The 27,848-nt window shown below is 39.7% G+C and overlaps 1 protein-coding gene across 3 annotated transcripts; it reads right to left on the reverse strand.

Moving 5' to 3' along the window:
- Positions 1–2,784: 2,784 nt before the first annotated feature.
- On the reverse strand, positions 2,785–27,810 carry TSNAX (translin associated factor X). Of its 3 annotated transcripts, none has more exons than XM_054195603.1 (6): positions 27,750–27,810; positions 25,925–26,032; positions 22,458–22,572; positions 20,730–20,860; positions 6,263–6,390; positions 2,785–4,625 (listed from the first exon to the last, which is right to left on the reverse strand). In XM_054195603.1, exons 1-6 carry the CDS (start codon positions 27,763–27,765, stop codon positions 4,251–4,253), a joined length of 873 nt encoding a protein of 290 aa, XP_054051578.1. In that variant the 5' UTR covers positions 27,766–27,810; the 3' UTR covers positions 2,785–4,250. The 3 variants fall into 3 exon arrangements, with proteins under 3 accessions (XP_054051578.1, XP_054051580.1, XP_054051579.1); XM_054195605.1 differs by having other exon boundaries at positions 27,677–27,770; XM_054195604.1 differs by lacking the exon at positions 27,750–27,810 and adding an exon at positions 26,602–27,177.
- Between the last annotated feature and the right edge of the window lie 38 nt (positions 27,811–27,848).

The following is a 27,848-nucleotide window of genomic DNA, read 5'->3' on the forward strand; positions in this document are numbered from 1 at the left end:
CGTAGGACATACGCGCCAGGCCTGACCCAAGTGCGGGAGTAGCAGATCTCTCCCCTCACAGCCAGAGCACCGCTTCCAAATTTGAGACAAATTTGACAAACCTACCTAAGAAACCTACCGATTCCTCTTCCTGCATGGAGAGATTTTACCCCAGGATTCCAGCTAAACATGGAAAGGACCGAACCATGGGATGGACATGGGCAATGGCTCAAAGGAACTGTTTACAGCCTAAGAAAGGATAATTAAAGAAAGGGAAGAAACAGAGAGGGGGTTGAAGCGGCAAGGACAGTGAAACGGACACGTAAACAGCACACAGTGGTCACCGTAAGCATTCCTTTATGTTAAAAAGTATATCTAACCGTGTCTCTAACAGCTGCAAATGGTGGTAGTTCACACATCAAGGTTCGTGGCTACCAATACGGGAGCAAAGGGAACGTGCATGGAAGTTGGGTGGTGTGGGAAGTAAGAGCTTGTTGTTGACTTGTGACAGCACGGCTGGAAGCCTGCAAGCCCTGCTCAGTCCAGGACCCGCAGGTTCTCAGCTGCTCAGAAAATCAAGTTCCCCTTATTTTATGACGCAAGGATAGAGAGATGCTTTGGGGACCTTGTGGCCATTTTAAATTCAGTTCTTACGGTCAACTCCAAGCCTCTTTTATAGCTGAGTCACCTGGTTTCAAAGTGTTGTTTCCAACTTCTTGCAGTGCTGTCTTCCTGTCCCACGTCCTCCCCAGTCCCACCCCACTCGCATGTGCCCCCGCTGTCCTGCAGCCCAGCCTGCTCTTCCTCCACGCTGTCCCACTCCTTGCCGCTCTTCCCCCCTTTGTCTCTACCTCACTTCCTTCCATTTTGCCTCTCCTCTGCCTTCGCTCTTCCCAACTAACCCTTTACTGTCACACTCCAGACTTTCTGAAGTTTTGACAAGTTTCTTTTCTGAAATGGGAAGTGGTAAACCAACCTACTACCACACACAGTCTTCTGGTAGAAATCCTGTCCTCCCCCTGTCACTTCATCCCCCTCCCCCCCGTCTACCATCTTCCTTTTGTTTGTCTTGGCTACGCTTTTGCCTCCTCTTAAGTTGTGAACTCTTTGAGGGCAGTGCCAGAATCCAGTCCATAGAATTCCATAAGCACCTAGTATTACCTATATACTATAAAAGGTCCTATTTTATTTTTTTTTGCTTTTGATTTTCAATAAACTCACTGAAAATCCAAGTAAGCAGGACTCTAAGTAGACAGACATACGTGTCCTGTCAACAGGAAGTTTCTCTTGCATAACTTCTCTGGCAGTTCTGGAAAGCTAAATGCGGTTGGGTTTATTTTCCTCGCAGCAAATTAATAGTCAGGACAAAAGTGAACCTATAAAGAAAAATCATTTCTGAGAAATGAGATTCTAGAAAGGCAGATGATTTTTAGCACGCAGAGCTGCCCTCGCGAAACATCTGCTATGACGTGGCCCTGGTCTGGCCGTAGACCAAGCATATCAATAGCTCCACAGAGTAATGGGATAAGAAATGGGAAAAATGCCATTGCTTGTTTAGCAGCTTGTTTTGCTGATAAATGTCTGTCACTTTTCAAATAGCTACAGTGTAATTGTTTTTTGGGGAAAATATTTCCTTGAGCAGGAGGTTTGCAGGCCATTAGCTATTTCCCATCTGTGCTGGTGTTTTAATACACCACACATACACTTTGCTCCCTGTTCGAAATTATTCACAGCTTTTGATGACGGGCAGGCAGCCTGAAGCTTAGAAATCACGTCTGTCATTAAAGAGTTTTCTCTTGCCTTACTGAAAATTTAAATCTCAAAATCAAATATGTATTTTTTGAAAGAACTCTACGTATGAAGATTGCTAGAAAAAAGTACTCGGTTTGGACATCTGTAATTTTAAAACAATGAATGACTGCACAAAAGCAGTAGCTGTTTGACTAAAGCGGTGGCCACTGTGTGCTCGTTCCATGGCTAGAGGCAGAACGTCACTCGGCCAAGCGCTGCCACGTGCTGGAGTTCATCTCATCCCTTTTCAAATTGTGCCATGAAAATTTTTAAACTCTGCCTGATAGCTGCTAGGACAGACAAGGGACAGACCTCTGTTTGACATCACACAATACCTCTAGCAGCTATCTGCTTTCGCTTCACACACACACTCAACGTGCAATTACTTGCAGTAAATTTAGCTGTGCCGAAAGACACAGAACTATACTCTTACCTGCATCAACTGAAATACTAGATGCATACATTTCGGGGGTGGGGGAAACACAAACAAAAAAAACCAAAAAACAAAACCATTCCTTATTAATAAAGTATCCTTCTCCTTTTTTTCCCCCCTCCTCCCATCAGAAAAAAAAAGCAGAGACAAAACAAGGAGCGATACAAAAATGGGGCTACTGTTGCAGATTTAGTCCAGTGATAAACCTGTTTTGTCATCTGAATCCTTTTCTTTTTTTCTTTTTTTTTTTTTTTTAATTCAAGAGGATCACATGAAGTTTCTATACTAACTAGTTTTCAGACTTCACAGAATAAAGTTAGGGAGAAAAAGAAAAGATTGAGCAGCCTGGTCTAGTGGGAGGTGTCCCTGCCCGTGGCAGGGGGTTGGAACTAGATGATCTTTAAGGTCCCTTCCAACCCAAACCATTCTGTGATCCTTTGATACTAAGAATTAGCGAGTGCATGCCCTCAAAGTATAAGAATAAAGTGAAATTTCCAAGTCAAGTCCTGCACAGTGGGAAACTCGCACTGTTATCTACCGCTGGGACCAACAGGCAAAAGGACCAACGTACAGGCAGCGACTGCTTTTCAGAATTTATTGTAAAAAATAGTATTAAACAATAGGAAAAAAGCCACTCCTTTTTCAATCCACCACATACTGCTTTACGTGGAAACAATGGCAAAATGTGACAGAAATGTATTTACCCATTCCTATCCATATATCAGATAATCCCAGCTACTCAGGACATGCTCATGGGAAAAATATTGGCAGTATCACAGCATATGGAAGTGGAAATAAAAAACATGCAGAATTTTCAATTGCAGTTGGGAGGCCTATTTCCTGGAGTCTAAAGATCATGTTGTTTTATCTGTTTTCCTTTAGCATAATGTACATTATCAGACTTTCATAACTTCAGACACCGGCAGAAAGCCCTGATTTTTTGCCAATGGTGACATACCCACCTCAAAGATAAATGTGGAAGTCGGAATGTCTGCCTTATTTCTGTTTCCAATTTCCTTTCCATAGGAACACGCACATAATACAGTTCCTGCTAACAGATATTTAAAGCTTGGCTAGCCCTTTTTCACTTATACCAGTTCAACCCCACTGGAGGTCCTCAGGGCAGCACAAACAATGGAGAACAGACTTCCAACACCACACGGCATTTACTTTGGCCAAAAACTGCTTGTCCTAACACCAAATTATTCATGTTAAACATACTTGGTAGGTCTTCTGCTTTTGTCTACAAACAGAAAGATGTCAGATTCTGCATCAAACTGTATTACACAAAACGTAAACCAATACATTCCACAGTTGTTTGGTTTTTTGTGGATTTTCTAGCTTGTATCAAAACTGTGAAGTACCAGTGTTAACGTGAACAGAACTCAATTTAAACAGAACCCCAAAATGAGTGCACAGTAGTATTTACCTGGTGCAATCACCTCCATTATCAATTGGTGAAAAGTTGATTTGGCTTTAGTTTCATGCTCAAAAGCATTAATCAGAGAAAACTTAAGTTGCATGGCACCTTTGAGACCAACTCGGTTTCAAGTCAAGGGATGAACTTACACGTACACAGGTGCATTGTTTTAGATATGACATGAGTATAGAACCCAAATACTCACAAAACAGGGGTCAGCAGAAACCTACGGGATAATGCTAAATAACAGTACCCAACCATTTTCTTTTTCAACCGCTGCTGTGCTTGCTGAAAACCGATAATAGCAACCACAACAGTTTGAGGTGACTCGCACAACTGAGAGTCACTGCTGTAGAGCGCAGTGGAAATGATGGTCATTCTGTAAGAAGATACAATGGAGCAATACAGGAAATTCCATACCGAGAGGACAAAGTCAAACATTTGTTCTCTTGCACATCATAAAAAGTATTTTTGGTTACAAATTACCACTGCAAACAATCTTCTCATAGATAAAACTAAAAACGTCTCTACCTAAAAAGCTTCGAGAAGGGTCAAAATCCCATAAACCATAACTAAAAAGCTTTCTCTAAGTCCTCTTCCCTTCTGAGTTGCGACAGTCTCCTTATTTTAAGAAAGGCCCTCCTCTTGGTCGATCAATTCCGTTTTGGTGGAGAACACATCAGCCAACATGTGCTTTGGGATTTCAGATCCCCGAACTTTTAAAGTGTAGCAGGCATTCTCTACTTTTGCCAGACTCTGTTTCAAGGTATACAGCTTCTTAGATACTTCGTAAGGTCCAGTGTTGCCAATGAAAGTAAAACCATCGTAAATCTGACGTAAGAACTGGCTCAGTTCAAAAGGCGTGTCTATGTCACCATTTCCAACACTGCTGATGCACAGCCGCATCAGCTCTCCGGTTAGATCAGCCACTCCCAGCAGGTAATCTACAGGTGTTACCTTCAGGCTCCAAGTGTGCAGTTGTTTATCATTGCAATTGGAGGTCTGGGGACAGAACAGAACAAAGTCCAGTACAGGCAACTATGAAAAAGCAGTCTATAATGATTCAAATACACGCTAACTTATCTAACATAACTGGTAATTAAAAACAGTCTGGAAAATTAAATTGCATGGCACTTCCACACAGTCTGATTTCAGAACTACTAATTTCCTTCCAGCATACCAGGAGGTATGAAAGCATCATTTCCATTTGAGATGTGATTTCCATTCTAGCAAGCACAATAAACATAGCCTGCTTCTACCATCTCTATTTGAAACACAGTTATAACATCTTTGTACCAACATTCATTTGCTGTTGGGTTGGGGTTTTTTTGGCTGACAAATCTCAGTCTAATAGATTTAAATTTTCCCTAAACGGTCCGTCCAAAGCTACCAAAACAATCAAGAATCAAAGAGTCTGCATTATGAAAACAAATCATATCATTTTGTAATTGTATCTTGAATTTCAAAATATATTTTCTACAAGAAGCTGATACAGTTCTCAGATCCATTTTATAGCAACTGAGCTTATTAAAATAACTAAAAAAATACTTCATGAAGAAAACTCATCACAAAGTTTCAAATTTGCTCCTATATCCAAGTTTCCAATATTTCTTATTGCCAAAATATTGGTAACTTGGGAGACAACACAGGTTTCTTTCTGTTCCCTTAACACGGTATCCACCCAAATTCGCCTATCTGGCCATAGGCGTGCAACAACTTCACAATCTGTTAAAACAAGTGTGCCACAATGGGTTTGCCTCCAGTAAGAACAAATGAACTTAAGCTAAAAACTTGGCTTGTTTGCAAATATCTTACCAAGAGAATGAAGAAAGAATAAGTAGTGCTTTACAGACGAATTCTCAAGAGAGGCAGACTCAGGAATTCATCTAAAGGATTTATGTCCCTTGCACGTGCACTGCATGTACATTTCTGTACGTTACTACACAATTGCCTTTTGTCTCCTGTAAACAATCAAACTGTAACCAATTTACTGTTGGTGGCAGTAGTTTGTCCCTGTGCAAAAAGTTCTATTTAGGGCAGGGCAGGAGTACGGGAAGTCTGGGAACAGGAGGTAGGGTATTAGGGCTAAGGCTGATGGGACACAAGCTTGTCCTCTGAGGGCAGGCATCAAGATCAACTCCAGGAAAGTATCAAATGACCAAGCTAAGACATATGCAGTACATTTTAACAGAAGCTGAATACAGTGCCTCCTGGGACTAGTTCGGTAAGGTTTCATTCATGGCGCTCATCCTGCCTTTCATTTGTTTGTCTCACCCAACTTTTGGTACATCACTATACACCAGTAGAACTCACAGGCTGTCCCAGCCATTAAAAATCCCTCCCCTACAGTTGTTTGCTAGTAGTTCTCTATCCTGGATCTTTCCCGCTACCAAAAGGAGTTCAGTTTGCTCTGAATAAAAAGGATGTGAAATTTATAAACTTGTATCCCATGGATTTAGTTTATTACTTGTGAGAATAAAAAGCATGTTTTTAACAAGTGAGTTAAAGCCCACATGTATATCTAATACCGTTCCACAAACTGGCCTTATTTAATCAGATGCCAAAAACGTGACTAAGCCTACTCATTGCATTTCCATCTCAGAAAGATGTTTGTCACATGAGAAAAGAAAAACTTTTACCGTGTTTGTTGTTTCTTCTCTGTCTTCAGCTGTAAATATTAGTTGTTTGTTGATCTCTTCAACACTAATCAAAGATCGTGTTTTGATAAAATACTGAAATGAGACTGCCTCAACATATTCTTGTAGTCCTGCAAAAACAGCAGAAGAATTAAGCTAATGACTCAAATTCTCCAGCAATGATCCATGCTCACAATTATTTATATTTTTTAAAACCTTTTAAGTTAGACTATTTTAAGGTTACTAGCAAAAAAAGAAAACTAAGACAATCTAGAAATAGCACTGAAACCTAATTTAATAGATCACGCTTCTGAAGTATGAAAACCAGAACAAGAACACAGCAGATAAACATTTTCAAGTTTTTACTCCAACTGCATTCTTCATTCAGAACCTTCTGTAATATCAGTATAAAGCATCACGTTACTCTCAGAAACATTCTGAACAGCAGCTCCCCATAATGTCCCTCAGGGTTCTGTGCTGGGACCAGCACTGTTTAACATTTTCATCAACACCACAGACAGTGGGAGCGAGTGCACCCTCAGCAAGTTTGCAGACAACACCAAGCCGAGTGGTGTGGTTGACACACCTGAGGGACCAGGACGCCATCCAGAGGGACCTGGACAGGCTTGAGATGTCGGCTCATGTGAACCTCATGAGGTTCAACAAGGCCACGTGCAGGGTCCTGCACTTCAGCCAGGGCAACCCCTATTATCAATACAGGCTGGGGGAGAAGGGATCGAGAGCAGCCCTGAGGAGAAGGGCTGACTTGGGGGTACTGCTGGATGAAAAGCTGGACATGATCCAACAATGTGCACTTGCAGCCCAGAAAGCCAACCGTATCCTGGGCTGCATCAAAAGAAGCATGGCCAGCAGGTGGAGGGAGGTGATTCTGCCCCTCTATCCTGCTCTTTTGAGACCCCACCTGGAGTACTGCATCCACCTCTGGAGCCCTCAGCACAGAAAAGACATGGACCTGTTGGAGTGAGTCCAAAGGAGGGCCACAAAAATGATCAGAAGGCTGGAGCACCTCTCCAATGAGGACAGGCTGAGAGAGTTGGGGTTGCTCAGCCTGGAGGAGAGAAGGCTCCGGGGGGACCTTATAACAGCTTTCCAGTACTTAAAGGGGGTTTATAAGAAAGATGGGAACAAGCATTTTAGTAGGACCTGTAGCAATAGGACGAGAGGTAATGGTTTTAAACTAAAAGAGGGTAGACTTAGACTAGATATAAGGAAGACATATTCTACGATGAAGGTGGTGAAACACTGGACCAGGTTGCCCAGATAGGGTAGATGCCCCATCCCTGGAAACATTCAAGGTCAGGTTGGATGGTGCTCTGAACAACCTGACCTGGTTGAAAATGTCCCTGCTCATTGCAGGGGGGTTGGACTAGGTGACCTTCCAACCCAAACCATTCTATGATAATGGAGCTTTTAAAATATAGCGTTTGTATTATGGAGAGTGCAGATTACTATTTCACAAGTTCACAAAGACATAGGACATAATGCAGAGAAAAAGACCACACACAAATCAAAAGCAAGGAAGGCAGCTCACCAAAAAAACCCCAAACGTATCAAGAAAAAGAAGTTTCCTTTGTTTCATCTTATTAGCAACAGTAGATACTCGTTTAAAACCTAATTTCCCACTTCTCTATTTTGGGGGAACTGGTGAGCAGGCTCCTTAATATATGCAGGTTAGGTGAAATGCATGTTCAGGACAAAGCGTCTGTTGTTACAAATCACTCTAGACAGAAAAAATAAAAAAATCAACCAGACAGAACTGTGATGTCCAACAAGAGGAATACACTGAACAACAGCTCTGTCCAAAAGAATTTATACTCTAAAAACAAGGCATGCAGGAAGACAAAAGGAGCTGGTGTGCTGGCAAGGAAATAAAAGATGGGATAACAAATGCAGCTTCTACCAGATTTGTACGCCATCTGCAGCCACCTGCCACAATTACCTCTCACTACCTACTTAGCAGATGGTGATTTTCTGTATGCATTATAGCAAAGGTGAGACGTAAAAAGAGCTTGGCTGTTCAGACAGCGATTTCACAGGTTCTGTCAGTTTTTCCTTATGTGCAGAGAACAGATTTGGGGAAAGAACGTGGGAAAAGTTCATAAGCAGAAAGCTGAAGTTGGCAGTGTTGGTAGAAAAAAAAGCAGAAACAAACCTGGGACAAAAAGCCATGGCAGCACTAATCTAAAAAAAGATTTGAAGACAAAAATCAATGCACATGTATATTTGACCTACGGATGGAGAAAGTGCCAAAGGAGGATGTTAAAGGAACAGACCGTAACATGACCGAGATGGCTCTAGCAGAGCCATTCTCAGCCATTTTAAAGGGTTGGTTTCACTTCAAGAGAAGCAAAGAGGTGACACTGCTGTATCACACTGCAAAAGGGCCAGGATTAGACAATAGTTTTGCCAGTGAGTACAGTGAGAAAATGTGGCAGTAAGCAAGGGTCCCAGAAGTAGAATCCTGGTTTCATTTAGAATAATCTTAAAATCCTCAACTGACCTCTACGGGGCCAGAACCTCAGCCTATGGAGATATGCATGAAGCAGCAAACTTAGACTTCATCTGAATCAAAGGAAAAGTCTAAATCAAAAAGAAAAGAACATAGATTTGAATAACAGATGAGGGTGGAAATACCCTTGAAAATCTAGAGGTAAGCTCAAAAGAAAATTCAATTGTAGAAGGCTTTCCACATTACAATCACAGAAGCATGATGAGAGACCAGCATTTCTTCCTTTTAAATATGTATTTGCAAGGTGAGTGGAGGCAATTCATAAAGGCAATTCAGCCTGCACCCTTTATGCAGCAGCAACCAGCAACCAAACCCTTCCAGCAACCAAAGCCACACTCAGCACTGCTGTTCACAAATCAGAATGCACACAGGGAGCTATAAGGCCAATTAAATACAATAATTTCATCAACTGAATTCAGGTAAAGCGTTCTGGGCACAACTAATAGAAGAACACTAGATAAAAGCTACTCAGGATCTTCTATCACAAATAACTTCAGAAGCTGCAGAGAGGTAGATTTCATCACCCATTCTTTTCCTGACTTACCCTCTGATGTAACACAGCCAGTAATTCATTACGAAATTTTGGCTTTTTCTGTGGATAAGCTGTAAGCTACCAGATACAGCAGCACACAATACAACAACATCTGTGAGAACCTCTCTCTGAGGAGAAGACTATCACATACAAAGAATCAACTTGGCATTTTCTCAAGTTCACAGAGAGATCAAAACAGCTCTCAAACTTTTTGGTAAACTGTTTTCTCAATCAATCATAACTTCCAGTTTCAGCTCACTCCATTTTACCACTTCTCCACAAGCATTTTGTCCTTTTACAGCATAAGTGTTTGGCTCCTCTGTTCATTTATTGTTGTTTTTTTTTTCTTTTTTTTTTTAATACAAGCATACTTATATGTATGTGTGCATACACATATTTTTGCTTCCTCCTGCTGTCCCACCCTAGCTGACGTGGTTCCACTTTTCTCCTCACTCCTGTTTAACACCACCATGTGGACGTTGCACACATAGTCTGGTTTGTCATTTACTGTCACCTTTTCACAATTAGGGAATCTATCTCCCACTATTTACAAGTAAGCCTTAGAAAACCTCATTTAAAGTTGTTACCATTACAAATAGACTGGTAACAAATCCTGGTTACAAATACTTTGCAAAAAATATTCATATTTGCCTTTTTTTTTTTTCTTTTTAAAGTCCTTCTTCCAGAAGTAGCTAAAACATGACACTTCAATGACCCAAGACCTTGAAATAAGGTGTTTCCATGTGCAGGTAGAAGGATGTTTAAACATGTTATGTTTTAGCTTAATGGTAGGACATCCGCTATTTTCAGCAAATAATCCCCAAGGTGAAAAACCCCATCCCATTTCACTACACCATCCAACAATACCTTTCCCCTTACGCTCTTGTTTTGGATTTATTCCAAAATTGGCTTATTTACGGATTGAGCTGCCAGTAATGGAACGGTTTGTAAGACTGCCTTTTACGTAAGTTTTTTTTCTAGTACAGGGTCTGAAAATCCCAATTAAAAGCACTGTATTATTTCTACTAGCACTTCTTAAAATTACAGGTGTAAGGTAACAAAATGCTTAAGTATTCTGGTATTTTATTACAATTAGTCTATATAAATAGCTTGTACTAGTGACAAATTACAGCGACCCAGTATAACAGCTTCCTTCTACATTTTGAAGATTTATTTTCTACATAAGAACTAGCAAGTTACACTGAGGGATCTTCCGAGCACGTTATCTATGGAGGAGGAGATTTTGTGCCTGAAAGATTGTGCATTTTTTTGATAGCTGTATCAGCTGATATTCAAGGCATCTATCCTTATCTATATATACAAGCTCTGAGAAAGAACTGCTAAGCAGTTTTTCTAAGAAACTTAATCAGGTTTCTTCAAAAAACCAAGTAATTCTAGCACTCAATCCAAGAGTCAAATGAATGGGTAAGGGGTAGGAAAAGATAATCCTACTTAAAAAACAAGTAAAGAACAGGAGTTCCTTAACTGCGGGAGTCAGGTTAGGGTAATTCCACCTGAGACGTACATGCATGCATGGAAGTTTTAACTCAGAATGACAGATTGAACAAGAGGTGAAAGTATCCTCCTAAAATTTTGTTTACTTCATTTCCTTCTTTAAATACCTGTTCAACAGTTAAAAAATGGGTTAAAAAGGATTTCATGCCTCTCAGTTCTTAAAGTTAGCAATGCTAATGCTACCTGCCATTTTCCTAAATCATCTGCCTCTCTCCCTGTCTCTTCTCAAACTCATTTTCCTTCTATCCCTTCGTCTGCTTTCTTTACTCTTTCTCTGTCTGTTTTTGGTCACAGAGCAGCCTGTGCTGATGGTTAGGACACAAGCAGTTGACAGCCTGTGTTCTCTTACCCAGCTCCCTCCCTAAACTGAGCAACCGGAAGCATAGGCCAAGAGCGGCCACTAGAAGGACGGCAGGAAAATAGACACAGCAAGTTTCTTCCAGGATCACTATATGAAGGGTGGGGCACATTATTTACAGGGCAAGTCATGTGAAACTACCCACTTGCAAATGCATTACAAAATCAAACCAGCAAAGCCATAGCTCTATCTTATTATCATATTTAGGCTGGCAAGTTACACTCTCATTATTAAAAAAAAAAAAACCAAAACAAAAAAACCAAAAAAAACCCCACACAACCCAGAAAAAAAATGGAGTCATATTCTTGTGGAAGTCTCAAACAGAGAAAAAACAAAGTTAAACTGGAGAGCCCTTATCACCAAGCAGAATATGGGAAGGACAGTAGAGTTAAAGAACCCGCTTCTACAAGCGTATTGATCAATGAAGGGGAGAACTGTTGAAATAAGCAAATAATTAACCAGGTACCTCAAATGAAACAAGTACAAGCAATAAATGTAAAAGCATTAATACACAAATTAAATCATTTCGCTTCAGAGTCAGTGTCCTATTAAGATGAAACTGACAATTCACACCCCAGCCTTTTCCATTTAAGTTCTCTGCAGATTTGGCAATGATTCCTTTGACTCACAGGTCTCTTTCCACGCACAAGTGATAAAAACTTAAGTAATTAAAACTGAGGCTGTAAAACAATCCAACTGCTTTGTTGATTGCGAGCATGAAGTCAAAGGTCAATTTTATAACAGCACACCAAAAGAGCATAAAGCCAGCTATCCTCAGAGACAGGCGTACTCTGGACATCCTGGTGTGAAACGGCTTAAAAGAATAATTCCACTCAGGGATGGATTTTATAAAATGGGACTAACTAGCAAATACAAATAAAAGCACTAGAACAAATGTCAGTTAACAGCTTACATATTCAGCGGGGGCGGGGGGGAGCTGGGGAAATCTCTTTCTATTCACTGAGTAATACTCCAAAAGCTGAGTATGGCAGGTAGGGCTGTGAGTAGTCTTTGAGCTTTTAAGAGAACTGGTGAGAAAAAACCGACAGATAAGTCCACATCCACATAAACAAACTGCTCCATTTTATCAATCCAGTTTTGAATTACTTGAGTAATCAATACAAACACAGATGTGAATATTTGTCAGAAAGACTTATTTTAAGTAACCTTGAAGTGACTACTAATAGAATATAAATAAAGAGTGTATATTACATCCAGCAGTGATTTGTCTAAACTGGTTTACTGTCATATCAATAATTAAATTGATGTAAATTTCTCATAATAAGCCCCAAATGCTTTATTGATTAGTCAATTGCTACTTGACATATCTATGACCAAGAAGCTCTGTTCCCTTCTAGCTGCATGGGTTGAAGTGATGCATTTCAGATACTGAAGCGTAAATATTGCTTGCACTTTGTTTAAAGTTGAATACACACCGACTTTAGGGAAAAGGTAATCCCAAGATTAGTCTGTTTTCCCAATAATTACAGAAACAAATATAGGCTCCCTATTTAATAGGCATAGGTGCCTGTGAGAGTTAAATTATTTCCCCAAACAGGCACAAAAACCCTGCAGAGAACTGCAAGAATATTTTAATTTCTCAATGCAGAGACCAGTTTAATCAAGCCTTTTTTATTGTTATTAGAAACACATGTACATATGACAAATGCTAGTTTTTTTGCAGATGACTCATTGTGGATGAGAAAGTCACAAGCTTTCATTTTGCTCCTACTTGACCTGAGGGATGTACCATGGTTACACTTTTATAACCAAGTTTTTTTGTTCTGAAGAGTGGGTGTTTTTGTAGCACCCGATGTTCTACATGAGTTCCCAAAAAAAAAAAAAAACAAAACCCCACCAAACTATCCCTGTGACAAGCAGTCTTCCTAATTTCTTTGACTACTTCTAATTGCCTTGATAATTGATATAGAGTTTTAGAAGTCATTCAGTTAGTGGCAAATTTCACACTACTAAGAGCCTTCAGAGGAAGCGTTCAAGATACCAAAGAAAGGAAACTCTGATTCAGCCAGGATGTTCAATGATCAAAGAAGGAAGAGCACCTAACGCAACATAGCTTCTTCGGTTCAAACCCCAGTGAAAGTTCTCCTCAAGATGATGTTGTTTCCATGCAACAGCCCCAACTCACTCGCACTTCAGAAGTACCAATGGTGTCCATTTATCCTCATAGATATAGATCTGGCGAGATGGTAAAAAGGTACGTCACCACTCACCAACCCCTGTCTCTCACCACGTGACTGAAAAACAAAACCTAATCTCGATGTGCTACACTAGCTGTTTCCTGGAATGGAGTTCCTCTATGACACATTCTCCTTTGTGATTTTAAACAAACAAACAAACAAAAAGGTTCATAGCTTTTTCTTGGTCTTCTCTCATGTTCCACCTGCACTTGGTTCCTGTAAAGGCTGGAGAGCTCTGGTCTGTGAATGACTGATGTTAACAGCTGCGGGGTCGAAAAAAATTCCTGAGCCAGAGGACAAGGTCTCCTCCATTTGATGAGGAGGAGAAACTGAATTAAACTATGAAACTGAATTAAAAGACAAATAACTTCACTAGTTTCAGATTGTCATGTAAACAACTGCAGTATTTGCCATAATAGTACTGCAGGACTTTAGGACAGTTAGGTCTTAAGTTAGAACTAGGAAAGGACAATCTTTGGCCCAATCCACAGCAAGCATCTTTAAAAGATGGTATATAGCTTGTCTTACGGACTTACGCTGCTCTCAATGCCTCCTGCTGAATTTATGGCTTATGCTGAACTCAATAGCTCATTCAGGGATCAGCTGATAACCAGTGCTCACACAGTACATGCCCTGTTTGGTCATGTCTGAATTCACATTAATTTTCCTAGGTGTGTTTTAAGTTTTTACGTATGGACATACAAACCCTGCAGCATAGAGTAAAAAGTGAGAGGCTTTGCTGCTGCTGATTTTTCACTTTCCCTGCAAGAACACAGAAAAAAGGCATGAACCAGAAATAATCAAAGGGTAGTAAAATCCAACAAGATGAAGGTATCAAGTTTCAAATAAGCAACTTGCAGAGTGAAAAAAAAATCAGTTTGACGAAGTTTGTTGGCACACTTGGTGATGAGAGAACATCAGAGAAAGAGAGAAAGTAACAAAACAGAGAAATAAAGAAATCAACAAAATTAGGGCTGATAAATATTACCTTATTCACTGCAAATTCCATTAATATTCCAGTATAATCAGGAAACTTGGTTTCCATTTCTGGCATTTTACCTCTCACCCACAACAGCAGAGATGAACTTTAATTCTTCAGTTACATCCTGTTCCTGTGTTATTATGTTTTCCCACCATCTTGCAGAAACCTGATTGCTTCCGTTATGGATAGCTTTCCTTTCAAGCTTTAGGTGTATTCAAGTTTTTTCCTGGGTGAGACTTTTACAATTCATGATACCTTCCTCACGCAGTAAAAAGCTTTTCCTTTGTATCGCCAACCTATGGGTTAATATCCCACCTATTTTTACTACATTTTTAAACTTCCTTAAGAATAAAAAAAGTCCTACTTCTACTGTTCCAGATGCACATAATAGCCCTTTACCTTGATACAATTTCAGAAATACATAGGTGTTTACAAATACATGTTCTTCCCATATTACAAAAGAGTTAAGAACCAAAAAAACCAGGTAACACAGAAATCATTACCCGAATAGTTCCTTTAGTTTGTGTTCTAACTTGAATTCTTCATACAAAACCAAAAGAAACAATATTACTTAAATAATCAGTAATCCAAACCCGGCCTGCATGGACAGACCTCACTCATCTCCATAGCATCTCTTACAGCATCATGCCTGGTGGTCCTACATATTCTAGCACAATTAAAGTATTTTCTTTTCATCCATGCAGAAACTGACTTGGTCCAATCCAGCAATGTGGTTTGTTGCAGTATGATTACACGCCTAAAGTGACTCTAAATGGCGTAAGGCAGGAGACACAAATAAACTCCATTATACCATTCTCTCAGAACATAAATAGTGCCTGCACAAGATAAATTATGTGTTAGATTGCGTCAATGCTGAACTTTTACACAGAATTTCCCGCATCACCATCAGCAGAAGCAGTCACAGAGCAATAGTTTTGACAAGGTGCTGACACTTTACAGCCTCGTCATCTAATCCTATTGAGAGCAAGTGCAGACATGATAAAGAGCTAATGAGCTTCTCTGTGCACACCACTCCACTCACCACTGCTGCTAGCACAGGCACACAGCAAACCGAAAGGTCAGCCAACAATGCTCTAGTTGCATCTACTATCATCACTCCACGCTAGCCTACTGAAGAAGCCCCAGAAGAATTACGGGTTCCTCATTCCATATTTTGTCTTATGCACAGCTATCAGCTGTGAAGCTAATACCACACCTATACTTGCTCCTAGCAGAATCTAATGACCTCATTGTAAAAACATGGACACGTAGCTAAAACTATCACTCCAAGAGGGTTTTCAGTCAAGTTGCCCTATAGAAAATAGTTTAACATCTCAAAAGCCTTACAATTCTCTCACATGCCCTTATTGTCAAGGGAAAACAAATTGAGTAAGTATTCAAATAGCTAGACATTTCATTTAGTAAATCACATTAAAAAGGTACTCCGTTCAATCCCACACACTGCCAACCTACCTCAGTTTCCCTCTGCATTATGCAAGTTTTGCATTTATCCACAGTAGATTTAGAACACGCTTAGAATAATTGCATACATCCTAACATGTAGCAGAGCACTGCCTTTCTTGTCTTTAAGGCTCATACACGTCTTTCCTGTATACTATTGATATTTTCCTTAGCATTTTGGAGTTGAATATATATATATAAAAAAAAACCCCAAACACATACACACACACATATATATAAAATCCTGAAATATTTCTTCCTCCCCTTCATAAATTCATACAACCTTTTTCATCCCTTTTCTTGCACAGCGTTTCACAACAATTTTAAAGAAACAGTACACGTTTCCTCACAGGATATATAAGGTATACATTGCGAAGTGGGGCAAAGGAGCAGGAATTCTATATTACAAATAGTAAAGCTTTAAAAATATCAACAAAGCAGAACATTCTAAAATAACAAATGAAGAGCTCTACATTAAAAAAAGACTTCATTATTTCAGTATCTCTTTGTTTGCTTGTTTAATCATCCCCTGGGACAATCTGTACTGTTAAGAAATGTGTAGAAAACAGTCATCAGTTTTTGTTGTTGTTCAATTAGTGCTATACTCAGTGTTTGAGCTCATGCAAGTGTCCTTTGGGGAAACGTCCTGCGTGCCATTAGCACTATTCTTAATGAGGGAAAGCATGAAACTCCTTTAGTGCTCTGCCAGAATTGTTTTATCTTCAAGTCAAAAGAACAACTGCTTGGAGTAACCCCAAAAAAAGCATTTAACAATTACAAGTGGCAAACAATATTCCCAAGCATTATACTCATAGCACTGTTCTATTTATAGGCTAACAGTTATTATACTGAATAAAATATGCATTAGGCAGCTTTATTATGCAGACAGTCATGATTCTCCAGTTAAGGCTGCTACGATGGTTTCCATTATAAGCCCAGTTTTGATCCCTTTTACTCCTTCTCAGAGAGGTAGGGTGGGGAACAGGAGGATGTTTCATGTTTGGTTTCAAGACAAAGGCGAATATTTTTAGGAAGTTTGAGGTTAATTGGACATGTTGCTTTTGAGATATGGGACATAGGCGTTTCTTTATTCTTTTTTGAAGAAAAAAAGCACTTTAATGGCAATGCTTTTGTTCAGAAAAAGCTTTTTAACTAGTTCTCCAGAATTTCTTTAAAATACAAAATCAGAAGTGAAAACTAGGTGAAAGGAAGGTCAAGACTCAGAGCTCTAGGAAATACATAGACAAAAGATCTAGCACTTTTCCTAGCTACATTTCTTTTCAAAAAGGCATGCAAGTTTTTTTCCACTGTGAAAAAAACAAAGCAACATTTAAAGAACATGACACTTAAAAACAAAACCAAAAGCAACATTCTTTGTACTTATCACTGGTTTTCCCTCACCAGTTACAGTTCTTCATAAACAGTGGGGGGCAGGGGGATAAAGCATTCCCTCTCACAGTTGCTCTTTATCTAATTGTCCCCTCATTCTTCACGTCTCTAGGTTTTCTATCTCAGCTTCATAATCTGGCTGGCAAGCATCTTTACATCTCCATCACCTCCTTGACCCTATATTCAGCGCAATCAATATCTACAAGTCTTTAAGCCTGCATATTCCTTTTTTGACATCTCAGTGACTAACTGGAGAGCAGAAGACCTAATGAGCAAGGTAAGAGTAAAGCTCAGGCTAAAAGTTTGCATTTCATACTGGTCATACACATGAGCTCATTTAAACAATGCCTAAAAGCATTCCCTGTCTTCTCAGTGACACACATGTATATACTAACATGCACCCTTATAAAACATGCACGATGAACACTGGCTAGAACAAACTCCCCTCACAGAGGAGCAGCATGTAGAAGAGCCAAAATTTACGTAGACACTGTGGGTGACCTACAGAAATGGAATGAAGGCAACTTATTTCAGTTGGATTTTGTAAACAGTTGTCTTAATGGGGCAAGAACTACTTAATTACAGAAACAACGGGGAGATCTCAGGGCTAGGCAGCATTTTACAACTGAGGAGATTCCACAGCATTGCCACTAACCCGTGTCACCTGATGAGAGGAAAAAGGTAAAAGTACAGCCATTCCCAGTTCTAACTCCAAACAACCCCACTCCAATCCAGAGCTACCTACGAGGGCTCCAGAAATGCAACGGGGAGGCCTGCACATTTCTATCCTTTAGTTCTGTCCCAAAACAGCAAAGTTCATCCATTTCTTTGGGAGACTGCACACCTTATTGCTAGAAAGATGGACAGCAGAGTCCACTTCTCCTCCCCCTTATTTAGTGTACTAATACCTCTTTGCCTTCTTTCTTTTTACCTAGGGATGTCAGTAAGATTCATTCTTTTAAGTTGTCTATGATTCTACAATAATCTCACTCCACTACAAGTCCCGTGCAAGTGTTAGGGATGTGCTGTTCTATATATAAAAGCTTTGCAGCTGTGGAGGCATTGAGTCATCATACACATGCAGCAGGACTCTAACTTCCTCTACCAGAGGTCTAGAGTAATTTGGCCTGCTCTACGATGGACAAATACATCTTAGTCATTTTAAGAGGCTGAGATTCAAAACACTGGGGAAAAGTTTTAGAAATGCTGAATTGTTTCTGATAGTGTTTTTTCAGTTGTTTTCTAAAGAGTTTATTCCATTCCATTTTGATATTAAAAGATATCTTTCTGCAAGTTAGAAATTGATTATACAGGAGAATCAGTGTAGCTGACTGTGCATGAGTATTTACAAAATACACAAAGCAAACCTGAATGGAAATTTTTTCATTAATTTATTTTCAGGTTGCTGTGACTACCTTAAGTTTATATATCCTTCATATAAAAATCTTAACTTTTGAGGTTGAAAAATACGTGTTTAAAAAAAAAAAAAAAGCAAGTATTTTTTTTTTCCACTCAGAGGAGAGAATATGGAAGTAGAAACGTGGTGTCAGGTTTGCTCACTTGCTTTATAAGACATGGGTCCATACAGAAGTTACCAGGCTGTAAGTTTCCATATGTCTGCTATGTAGGTGTACTTTATTACATCTGAGATGAATGCAAGCTAATTCCAGGCAAGCTGCCCCTCAGTAAAAATAGAGGTAGGTATGCCTCTTTGGATTTACCCACGCAAAGCCACATGCTAATAAAGACAATTCAGGTGAAGCAGCTGATGCAGGGTAAACTGGTTACCCTGTAACAATTTTGCTCAAAGGGCAAGGCTGATAGCTTGTATCACGAAGTCTCAGGAAGTCCCACAAAGATTGGTGAGGCAGCAGACCTCAAATGCTGTTGTTCTACAGATGGTGTTACATGAGTCACACGGGACTACAAACTTCATGGGTTATTCCCACAAGGTTTACAAGTATCAATGAAGCTTTCAAAAATTTTCGTTCCTAAAACTGAATGCAAGGATTTTCAGCTTTTATAAGCAATCCATAAAATGAAAATCCAAACACATTTTCAGCCAGTCAAGATACTCATAATATACTTGGACTAGTTTTGTTCCCAGTTCGAGGTCATCTGTAGTGTCAGAGTTTTGAATTATCTCTTTCTTTTCATTGCCTCATTACAGTACTAATCTATAAATAGCAGCAAGACACACACAGATTGTAAGTAGCTCTCCTAAGAATAATTTAGATTTATAAATAAATAAAATAATAATAAATAATAATATAAATAAATAATAAAATAATAAAATAAATAAAAATAAATAATAAATAAAATAATAAATAAAAAAAAAATAAATAAGAATACTTAGATTTAATTTGAACAACCCAATGTACCACAGGTAAGAGGACTGGGGAACTGAAGTAGAGCCATTGAAGACTAGCATGGCAAGCTCCTTCTGGTTCATAAGTGCCAAACTGAGCTTGCACTTAAGAGCCGTCTCACTCTTAAAAAACTTAAATTTGTTTAAGATGTAAGTACAAATTAAACTGTGCAACGTTTGTCTTGTAAATTACATACATGTATTTGCTGCTGGTTTATCAAATCAATCCTACCTATGGACATGTTTAAACAATTAAATCATTCAGGGCAATTCTTCAGCTCTCCTCAGTGAAGGAGTCTTGCCTGAATAAGGAAAGATATAGAGAATTCCAATATGTTTAAAGCAAGACTGATAAACACAAGACACATTTATACCACGAACGAGATGTCAAAGAAGCAGTTAGGTGTTTTACTCACGTTGCCACAAACAAGGCATAACAGTTTAAGGCAAGATTCAGATTGTCAGCAAAGAAATACAATTTGACAGCAAGAGTCATGAAAGCACTGGGACTTAGTATCTCAAGGGTTTTAGTAAAGACTGCTGTTTATAGAGAGGAGCAGAAAAAGATGCGATTGAAACAAATATAAACTCTGACTTAATGATTGTAACGCAGATGCAGAAGCACATCTAGAAGAAAGAAAATGCTAATCTACACATTTTAATTCATGAACTTTATCAACTCAAAACGGGATCATTTCACAAAATAGTCACTCCAACGCTCCTCCCAGAAATTATAAGCCCTTCAGGCAGGGTAAACGAGTGTGTTCCAAATACTCCTCTCAGCCAGAGAGGACCAGCCAGTACACTCATTGGAACTAATCCCAACTTCAGTTTAGGGTCCAAATTTTTCCAGTTGTATTCTCCCATTTAAGTATTCATTCAACTGCAATGATAAGACGACTGTAGGGCAATAGCCTCTCTAATACCAGAGCTAACTTTGCTAACAACAAAGATTAATCTGAGTCCTGATTTATAACCACAGAAATGTGACAAATTCAGACCTGTAGCATGAAGAGGAACCACTGCTACATAAAGAGAAACTGAACCCTTTTTACTTGCCCTTATGATACTTGCCATATTTTAAAATGGTACATTGCATTCATTTTAAAACACTTTCCCTATTTAAAAACCATTTACCTGGAGATATAGCTCTGTGGAACTGATACATGTCCTCTCCAATCAGCTCTTGTGCAACCTGCTTAATCTTCCGTCGAACAGCATCTAGCTTGACTTCAGATTCATTTAGTATTTCTTCCCCATTGGGAGCACTGCAATCATAAAACAGAAACTGAAAGAGCAGATTTCAGTACATGAGCAAACACACTTTTTTTTTTTACTAACGAATACATTTTCAATGGCTTCAGGAAAAAGCAAATATCAGAATGAGATACCTACTGCAGATTATGAAATCCTGTAGATTCTTACCATGAAAATAATCAACACGCCAAACACAGTTCTGGTGGCATGACATTTATTCCAAATTTTAATTATTGCTTAAGTAAGAACGAGACACACGTGCAAAGGCTTCAAAAAAGTATTCTGGAAAACTAGCAGTATTTGCAGAAGTCCTTCAACCTCTTAAAAAATATATTTTGCAATACATTACAGTATTGCAAAATACAATACATGATTTAGTTCTACGTGTGATTTTTTTTTTAGGAAGTAATTATGGACTATGCTATTTGGGAACAGCTGAAATATCTGATTCACAACCACAACATATGCTTGGCATTTAAAGTTTAGTTTATCTAATTTCCTTTAAACTTTCCCCACCTCCAAATAATCTATATGGTATATTAGTTTACAGTCTATTTAAAGAAGTACTGGTAGACTGGTCTTGAGAAACCATTTAAAAACTAACAGTTTTCTGAAAGCAAAGCCACAATAATAGCAAAAAGCAAAGGAGAAGGAAATAAAAATACAGCATGGAAGGCTTCCACTCTCACAAAACCAAGAATATCTTACAAAACAGGAATCTAAAATTTGTAGTAAAGAGGAGTTTTTTTGTTGTTGTTCTTTATTCTACCAGTTCCCAGCATATCTAGCCTCTGCAGTGGGAGTAGCTATTTACAGTCAAGGTTGCAGCAGTTACTAGAATTACCACAATGCCTCTTCGCAGAAGAAGATCAAGTTAAAAAGAGGGCAATTTCCTAATCCCTATTTATAACTGTTACTACTGTGGTTGCTATAAATAGTTACTACTACAGCAGAAATGCATTGATAGGTAACAAAAAAATAAATTTGGGGAAAGGAACAGGGAGAGCTGTTGTAAGGGTAACACGTAAGACCAATGTTTGACACATACAGTAAATAATTTATACAGCAGGCTATGCAAAGCTTCAAATTTTCCTGTTATTCTTCTAGTTTGTCTGTGGCTTCCAAAGACTGCTTGAAGGCTCACGAGAACACAAAAGATGTAGAAGCTCAAAACTTCACACAAAAGCCTCTTAGACTGCAGTGTGTATGGAAGTAAACAGAAGCCAAGTCACCTCCTTTTTGCATTGATGATCTGGGGTGGGGCTGCAAAAACCAAAATGGGGAGGTAACTGCAGAGGCAGCTAGCCTGAAGGAAGGGCGCATGCTCTTCTCTCAGCTTGCTGGAAGCTGGAAAGCCCTCATCTGCTGTTATACTCTGCTATTCTGATCCTGTTTAATACGCCAACAAAATCAACTGAGAAACCTGAACCCGCATCTTTCAATTCTCTAACTGGAGTATGCATTCATTAGCTCACCCTAAAGGATGTTTACGGGAAGTTAATTAAATTCCTCTCAACAGAACGTTGCAGCTATTAATCACAAATACAAAGAACACTGCAAGGCAGCTTCTAGGTTTCTGTGAACACTTTCATGCTCAATGTGACTCACCTGGCAAACCGGTGGAGCAGAAATATTGTTCTTTTGCTTTCGATAGTTATATCACGACTGAGCTTCACAAGCCGTTCATACTTGTCGTGCCTCGTGTCAAGCTCCAGTTGAAATGCTGCAGAGTCAATCATCGCAGTAACAAGCATGGTTATCACACGAATACAGCATAGGGGAAGAGCAAAGAGCCTGTGCTACAGAAACTGCTTGTAGTCCCCAGCCCCACCAGCCTTTTCCCTGGTGTGCCTTTTCCCAAGGTGGCCAGGGCAGATGCTCCTGCGTGGTGCACGGCTGCGGAGGCCACCACTGCCTACCACCTGTCAGAGCTGCAAAATTCATCGTTAATACTACTTTTTTATAATAAGTCAGGTTTAAACATACATCAACTCTGATGATGCTTTAAGGCAGCCCAAACAATTCAAAGGTAAAATGCTTGTTTTAACTAGTAAAATCTACTCTGCAATACTGCTGTTCAGGAAACTAACTTAAAATTTCACCCAAATTTAGCAAGATAAATTAAAAAATAAAACACTACAATTATTAGAAAATAAGATTCAACAGTCTCTAAAGCAAAACAAACAAAAAGGGATTTGACTAAGGCACATACACTTTTAAAAATGCACGAGTTAGCAAAAAGAAAGGTTGCGTTTCACGTTCCAACTAGACTTGGCCAAAAATATTTTAATTTTTTTTTATTTTATTTATTTATTTAATTTATTTTAATATCCCTAAGAATTAGAAGTCCTGAAGCAAAGTGAGATCAATTACTTAAAATAAGATTTCTAGTTATTGATGTAAATTCTCTCTGTCTAACTACAATGAACACAGAGAAGAGAGGATGTGTATCTGGTTAACACAGTCAAACATTATGAATGTTTCACAAATACCATTAACATTTTATAGACCATTATTCCACTAAATAAACAATTAATAAATACTTACAAAAAATCTGACACATTCCCTGCCTAACCGCCTGAGGCGTTAAAAGTGTCCGTGTGAGAGGATGGAGAAAATGAGCTAAGAGGTCACATTTTTAAAGGGTCTGATAAGTGAATACCCTTTATAAAAGCACAGCAGTTTGCTGGCAAGCAAAGTTTAGATGAAGCTACAAAAGCAGCTTCATGAGAAACTGTATTTCTCATCACCTCGATAAAACCTTGGTTCCTCTTATTTTGTTCTGTTCTCCCCAATCTTCTTCTGAAACTCTAAGTCACAAATGCTCCTTCTGATCTTTTAAGCCTTTCACACGTCTGATAGGTGCGTCTCTTCCAAATTCTGAGAGTCAAGTCCACCACTGAATTATCATCAAGAAGAAATTTTCACTCGAGTCACAGTGAGAGGAACTTGAGGAAGGTGAATGGTACTTTCCTTTGTTTGATGCCATGCATGACAATTACAATGACCCTTTGCCAATTTCATTTACCAGGAAATTCACTATTCTGAAGATCTACAATATTAGCAATGCCCCCGATCTCTTCTGGACAGTTGTGGCTCTTAGACTTTTATGTCAGATTTTAAACCTGTTAGGGGCTACTAGGAAGAGTTTTGTCACCTCAAGTAAAACGTGGACAAATACGGTAATCTTTAGCCTAAAAGGATGCAAGAAAACCTATTGTACTGTTGCCTAAAATTTCAGAGGCTTACTACTTGAGGGATTCTCCAGGCTAACGCATAGAGACCACATAGCCCTTTCCTCCACATATTCCACTTTAATGTCTAATCTATCACTGAAAGCAAAGACTTAGACTCTATTGATTTTGGTGGTGCAGAATCAGACCATTAAAAATGACACTTAATAAATCTTAACCTTACAAATAAGATACTATCCACTCTCTCTATCACTTAGCTGTTATATTTAAAACTTATTAAGCAAAAAAAGGTGTAAGTGAATACTGGGGGTTTTTATATTAATTATTATTATAGAAGACAATTTCTCATTAATTTTTTAGAAATCCTTGGTGTCAACAGATAACTATGTCAATTCAAGTACAAGATTTTTCCAAAGAAATGAAAAAGAGCAGAATGTGTACAAACATTTAATTTTATGTATTAAGTTGTTTAGATTCAGGCAACATACATAGAAATAGTGCGCCACTACGGTTCACCTTACATAGCTTGCTCAATTATCAGCCATCCGGAGCACACCTTTTCTTAACCCTTGTGCCTGACCACAAATGGTCAGGCTAAAGACCACAAATCTCTCTCTCTCTGGGGCCTATAATCAAAAGTGCAATATAAAGAATGGATCTTTGAAAAGCTGAATAAACCATGTCACTTACATCCTTTCTGAAATTAACCAAATGCTGCTGACTGGATCTCATGGGAAAGGAGGAAAACAAGTGTTGCTTTGAACTTGAATTAATGGCAACCTTATGATAAACTGATATGCTTGAGGGTGAAAAATTAAAGCTAAAAGTGCAGTTGCACTACTCAATTCAAGTGCAAGTGTATGTACATTATTCAGTATAGAAGTTCAGGGGTCAAATTTAATCATCTGCCAAGCTGACTTCCACTGAAAAAAAGAAGTATCTGTTTTAAAGAAAGCAAGGAAATTATATGATGAAGTGACCATCTATAACAGCCATCCAGCTCTTACTACTTCATCCTCCTTAGCTTCGTAAAACGTAGGGGGCATGGCGAAAATTTTACACCAAGAATTAATCTATTCCCCATATCACACCTCCTTCTTCCTTCTGTCAAGGCTTCTCATTTCTGAAACTCCACTTCACCTTGTTAGGACTTGCCTAATACAAAAGTTCAAGTAAATTTACCAGAGTTTAAATCTGGTTGTGTGCAAAATCCTATGAAAACAATTTGGTTGGAGGGAAGTTTACACTTGCTTATTTAAAGAAACTGAAATATACACTAATTTTAAAGAGGCACTCAAACTGAAATAAGTGTCTACATACAGGTCTATATTAGTTCACTAAACTCTTATTTTTAAAAAGTGCATGTATAAACAGCTACCAACTTGCAAATCAATGCATCCAGATTTACACTGAAGTAGCTTAGTCATCTATGCACCAAAGCTAAGGTCAACAGCTAAGAGCCTTCTCAGTCTTCCCAAAGGTAGCCATCTCCTCCTTTTGTCCCTGTGGCTCAGATTTTGCATTACACCTCTACAGATCTTACAGTTTTCTGCCACCAAAGGGCCCAGTCGCCTTTTGTCTGGCTGAACACTTATGCAGTTTGTTTGGCATCAGGTTCAGCACAAGCTGGGGGGGATGAGGAACAGCAGGTAGGATGAAAAAGGGAGCAAGTCATGAGTCTGAGCTATGTGAAATCCCACTCTCAGGACTTTAATGCACACAAAGCAAAACACCAAGCTCTAAACATATGAAGCATGAGTCCAACTAGTTTCAGGTTTCTCCCCCAGAGAAAGCTGGTTTATTCTATCACTAAATACTAGTAATTTCCTAGCAATTTCTATACCATGTTTTCATAATCTGACATTCCAAGTGCTTACTTACATTTAAAAGATGTCATCAGAGCTGAAGATGGATTAACATTCTCTTTTTCCTCTCTTCTTTGACCATGTGGAAAATTGTCATGCTTTCGTTTTCTGAACCCACCTGATCCTATTAATAGAAGATACACACACAAAAATACATTTAAAAATAAAGTAGTTTTGCCAGAGCACAGGCAACATCAGAATGCTGTCTTCAGAGCATTCCTGACTGTAGCCATAATTTACAGGATAGAGTAAGGTAACTGGATGAACCTTATTACCGACTGATGTAATCTTCGTGTTAGCATGCTACTTTTTCCTCCACATTCCTAGTGAAAATTTGAAAAAATCCTACCAATTTCAAGGGATGAGTGTGGTAGGATCCTACAGTTTCTTTTCTGTAAGGGAATGGCTGCATGGAAAACCTTGTGTAAGCAAGGGCCTACAGGATTAGACTTTTTTTTTTTTTTAACTTTTAAAAATTCAGCTTGACAGGAGTCATTAAAACTATTTACGTTCACTACTGATTTATACTTTGTGTTGTTTCTTCCTTTTGTCCTTCCTTCACCTAGGACTGACTCATTGTGTCATTCGCGTTTTAACCATTCCTCCCTCTCACTAGCTCCTTTTTGTGACAGCTGTACACTTTGTATTCCTAACAAAGGCCAAAATTTGGCAGACTCTTACATACAAGCATACCTTTTTGAATATGTGGAGTTCTCTCAATTTCCTTAAAAGAAGAACAAAAGGAAGCTACTTAAAAGTTACAGACGAACACTGGATTTTAAAATGTTTCCGTTTAATTGTTTATTATCCAAAACCAAAACCAGAAGTGGGCGTAGTTACTTTCTAAAAGAGGAAACTGAAAATCATTTTTTCCTTCTTTTCTGTTAGGACATGAGTTCAGGGTTTTGTTTTTCCTGTAGCAGCTAAAAACATTACAAACACAACCCCTGAAATAGTGCAGAGAATTAAAATTCTCTGCAGTATTCCAAAAGCTGGGAACATCATAATGACCTACAGGAAAAAACAGGCCCTCCTGAAGTAGGGGGGAAGAGAGAAACTGATAGAGAAGAGGTTCCACTGAATAACCAGTAACTTGAATATCAGAAAACCACAGACTGCAATAACAGTGACCTAGCCTTAATTTTGAAAAACAAATGAAAAATAAAAAAGCCGGCTTCCTTGCTGCAGAGCCTGCTTCCTGGCTGAAGGGAGGTCTGTGTGACTGCCTGGGCTAAACCAACATACAGGCCACAAAGCCAGTGCTGCGTTATCCGAAGTCAGTTACCGCTACAAGTGCTTTTCGGGCCTAACACACACTCGGCTTCTGGCTGCAGCAACTGCTTTTCTACCACCAAGCGCGAGAATTTTCGAAAACTACGTTCACAGGCGTAAGACGCAAGCGAGAAGGCTTCTGAAGAAACGGTGCCTCTCTGGGTGTCCGGGCAGCGTTCAGTGCCACAGCTGAAGGAAGGAGGCTCACACCTCTGCCCCCTCCCAGCCGCAGGGCCTCCCCCTACCGCTGCCGCCAGCCCCAAGCCCTCACGCCCCCGCCTCCTGCCGGCTCAGGGCGCTGAACCGGCACCGAGGGCCCGCACGGCCGCCGGCCCGGGCCGCCTGTGGCTGGACCGCCCCTCCGCGGCGGGCGGCGCATGGTCCGCACACCCGGACAGGCGCCCGCCCATACCCCTGCGCGCCAGGCGGCGGCGGGCGGCCCCGCTCCGGTAGGGAGGCGGCGCCGAGCCGAGCCGCGCCGCGCCGCGCCACACACCAAGGAGCCGACGGCTCCAACTGCCGCCGAGCCGGGGCAGGAGGGGGGGTAGAGGTACGCGCGCCGCCGTCACCTTCCTTGCCGCTCATCCCGCTGCCGCCGCCGAGACAAGCCGCGTCCCCCCGGCAACCCGCTTCCGCCCCGCCGCGCCGCCCGCGGCCCCCGCCCCGAC

The sequence above is a fragment of the Rissa tridactyla genome, chromosome 3 (assembly GCF_028500815.1).
Source record: "Rissa tridactyla isolate bRisTri1 chromosome 3, bRisTri1.patW.cur.20221130, whole genome shotgun sequence".
NCBI lineage: Eukaryota > Metazoa > Chordata > Aves > Charadriiformes > Laridae > Rissa > Rissa tridactyla.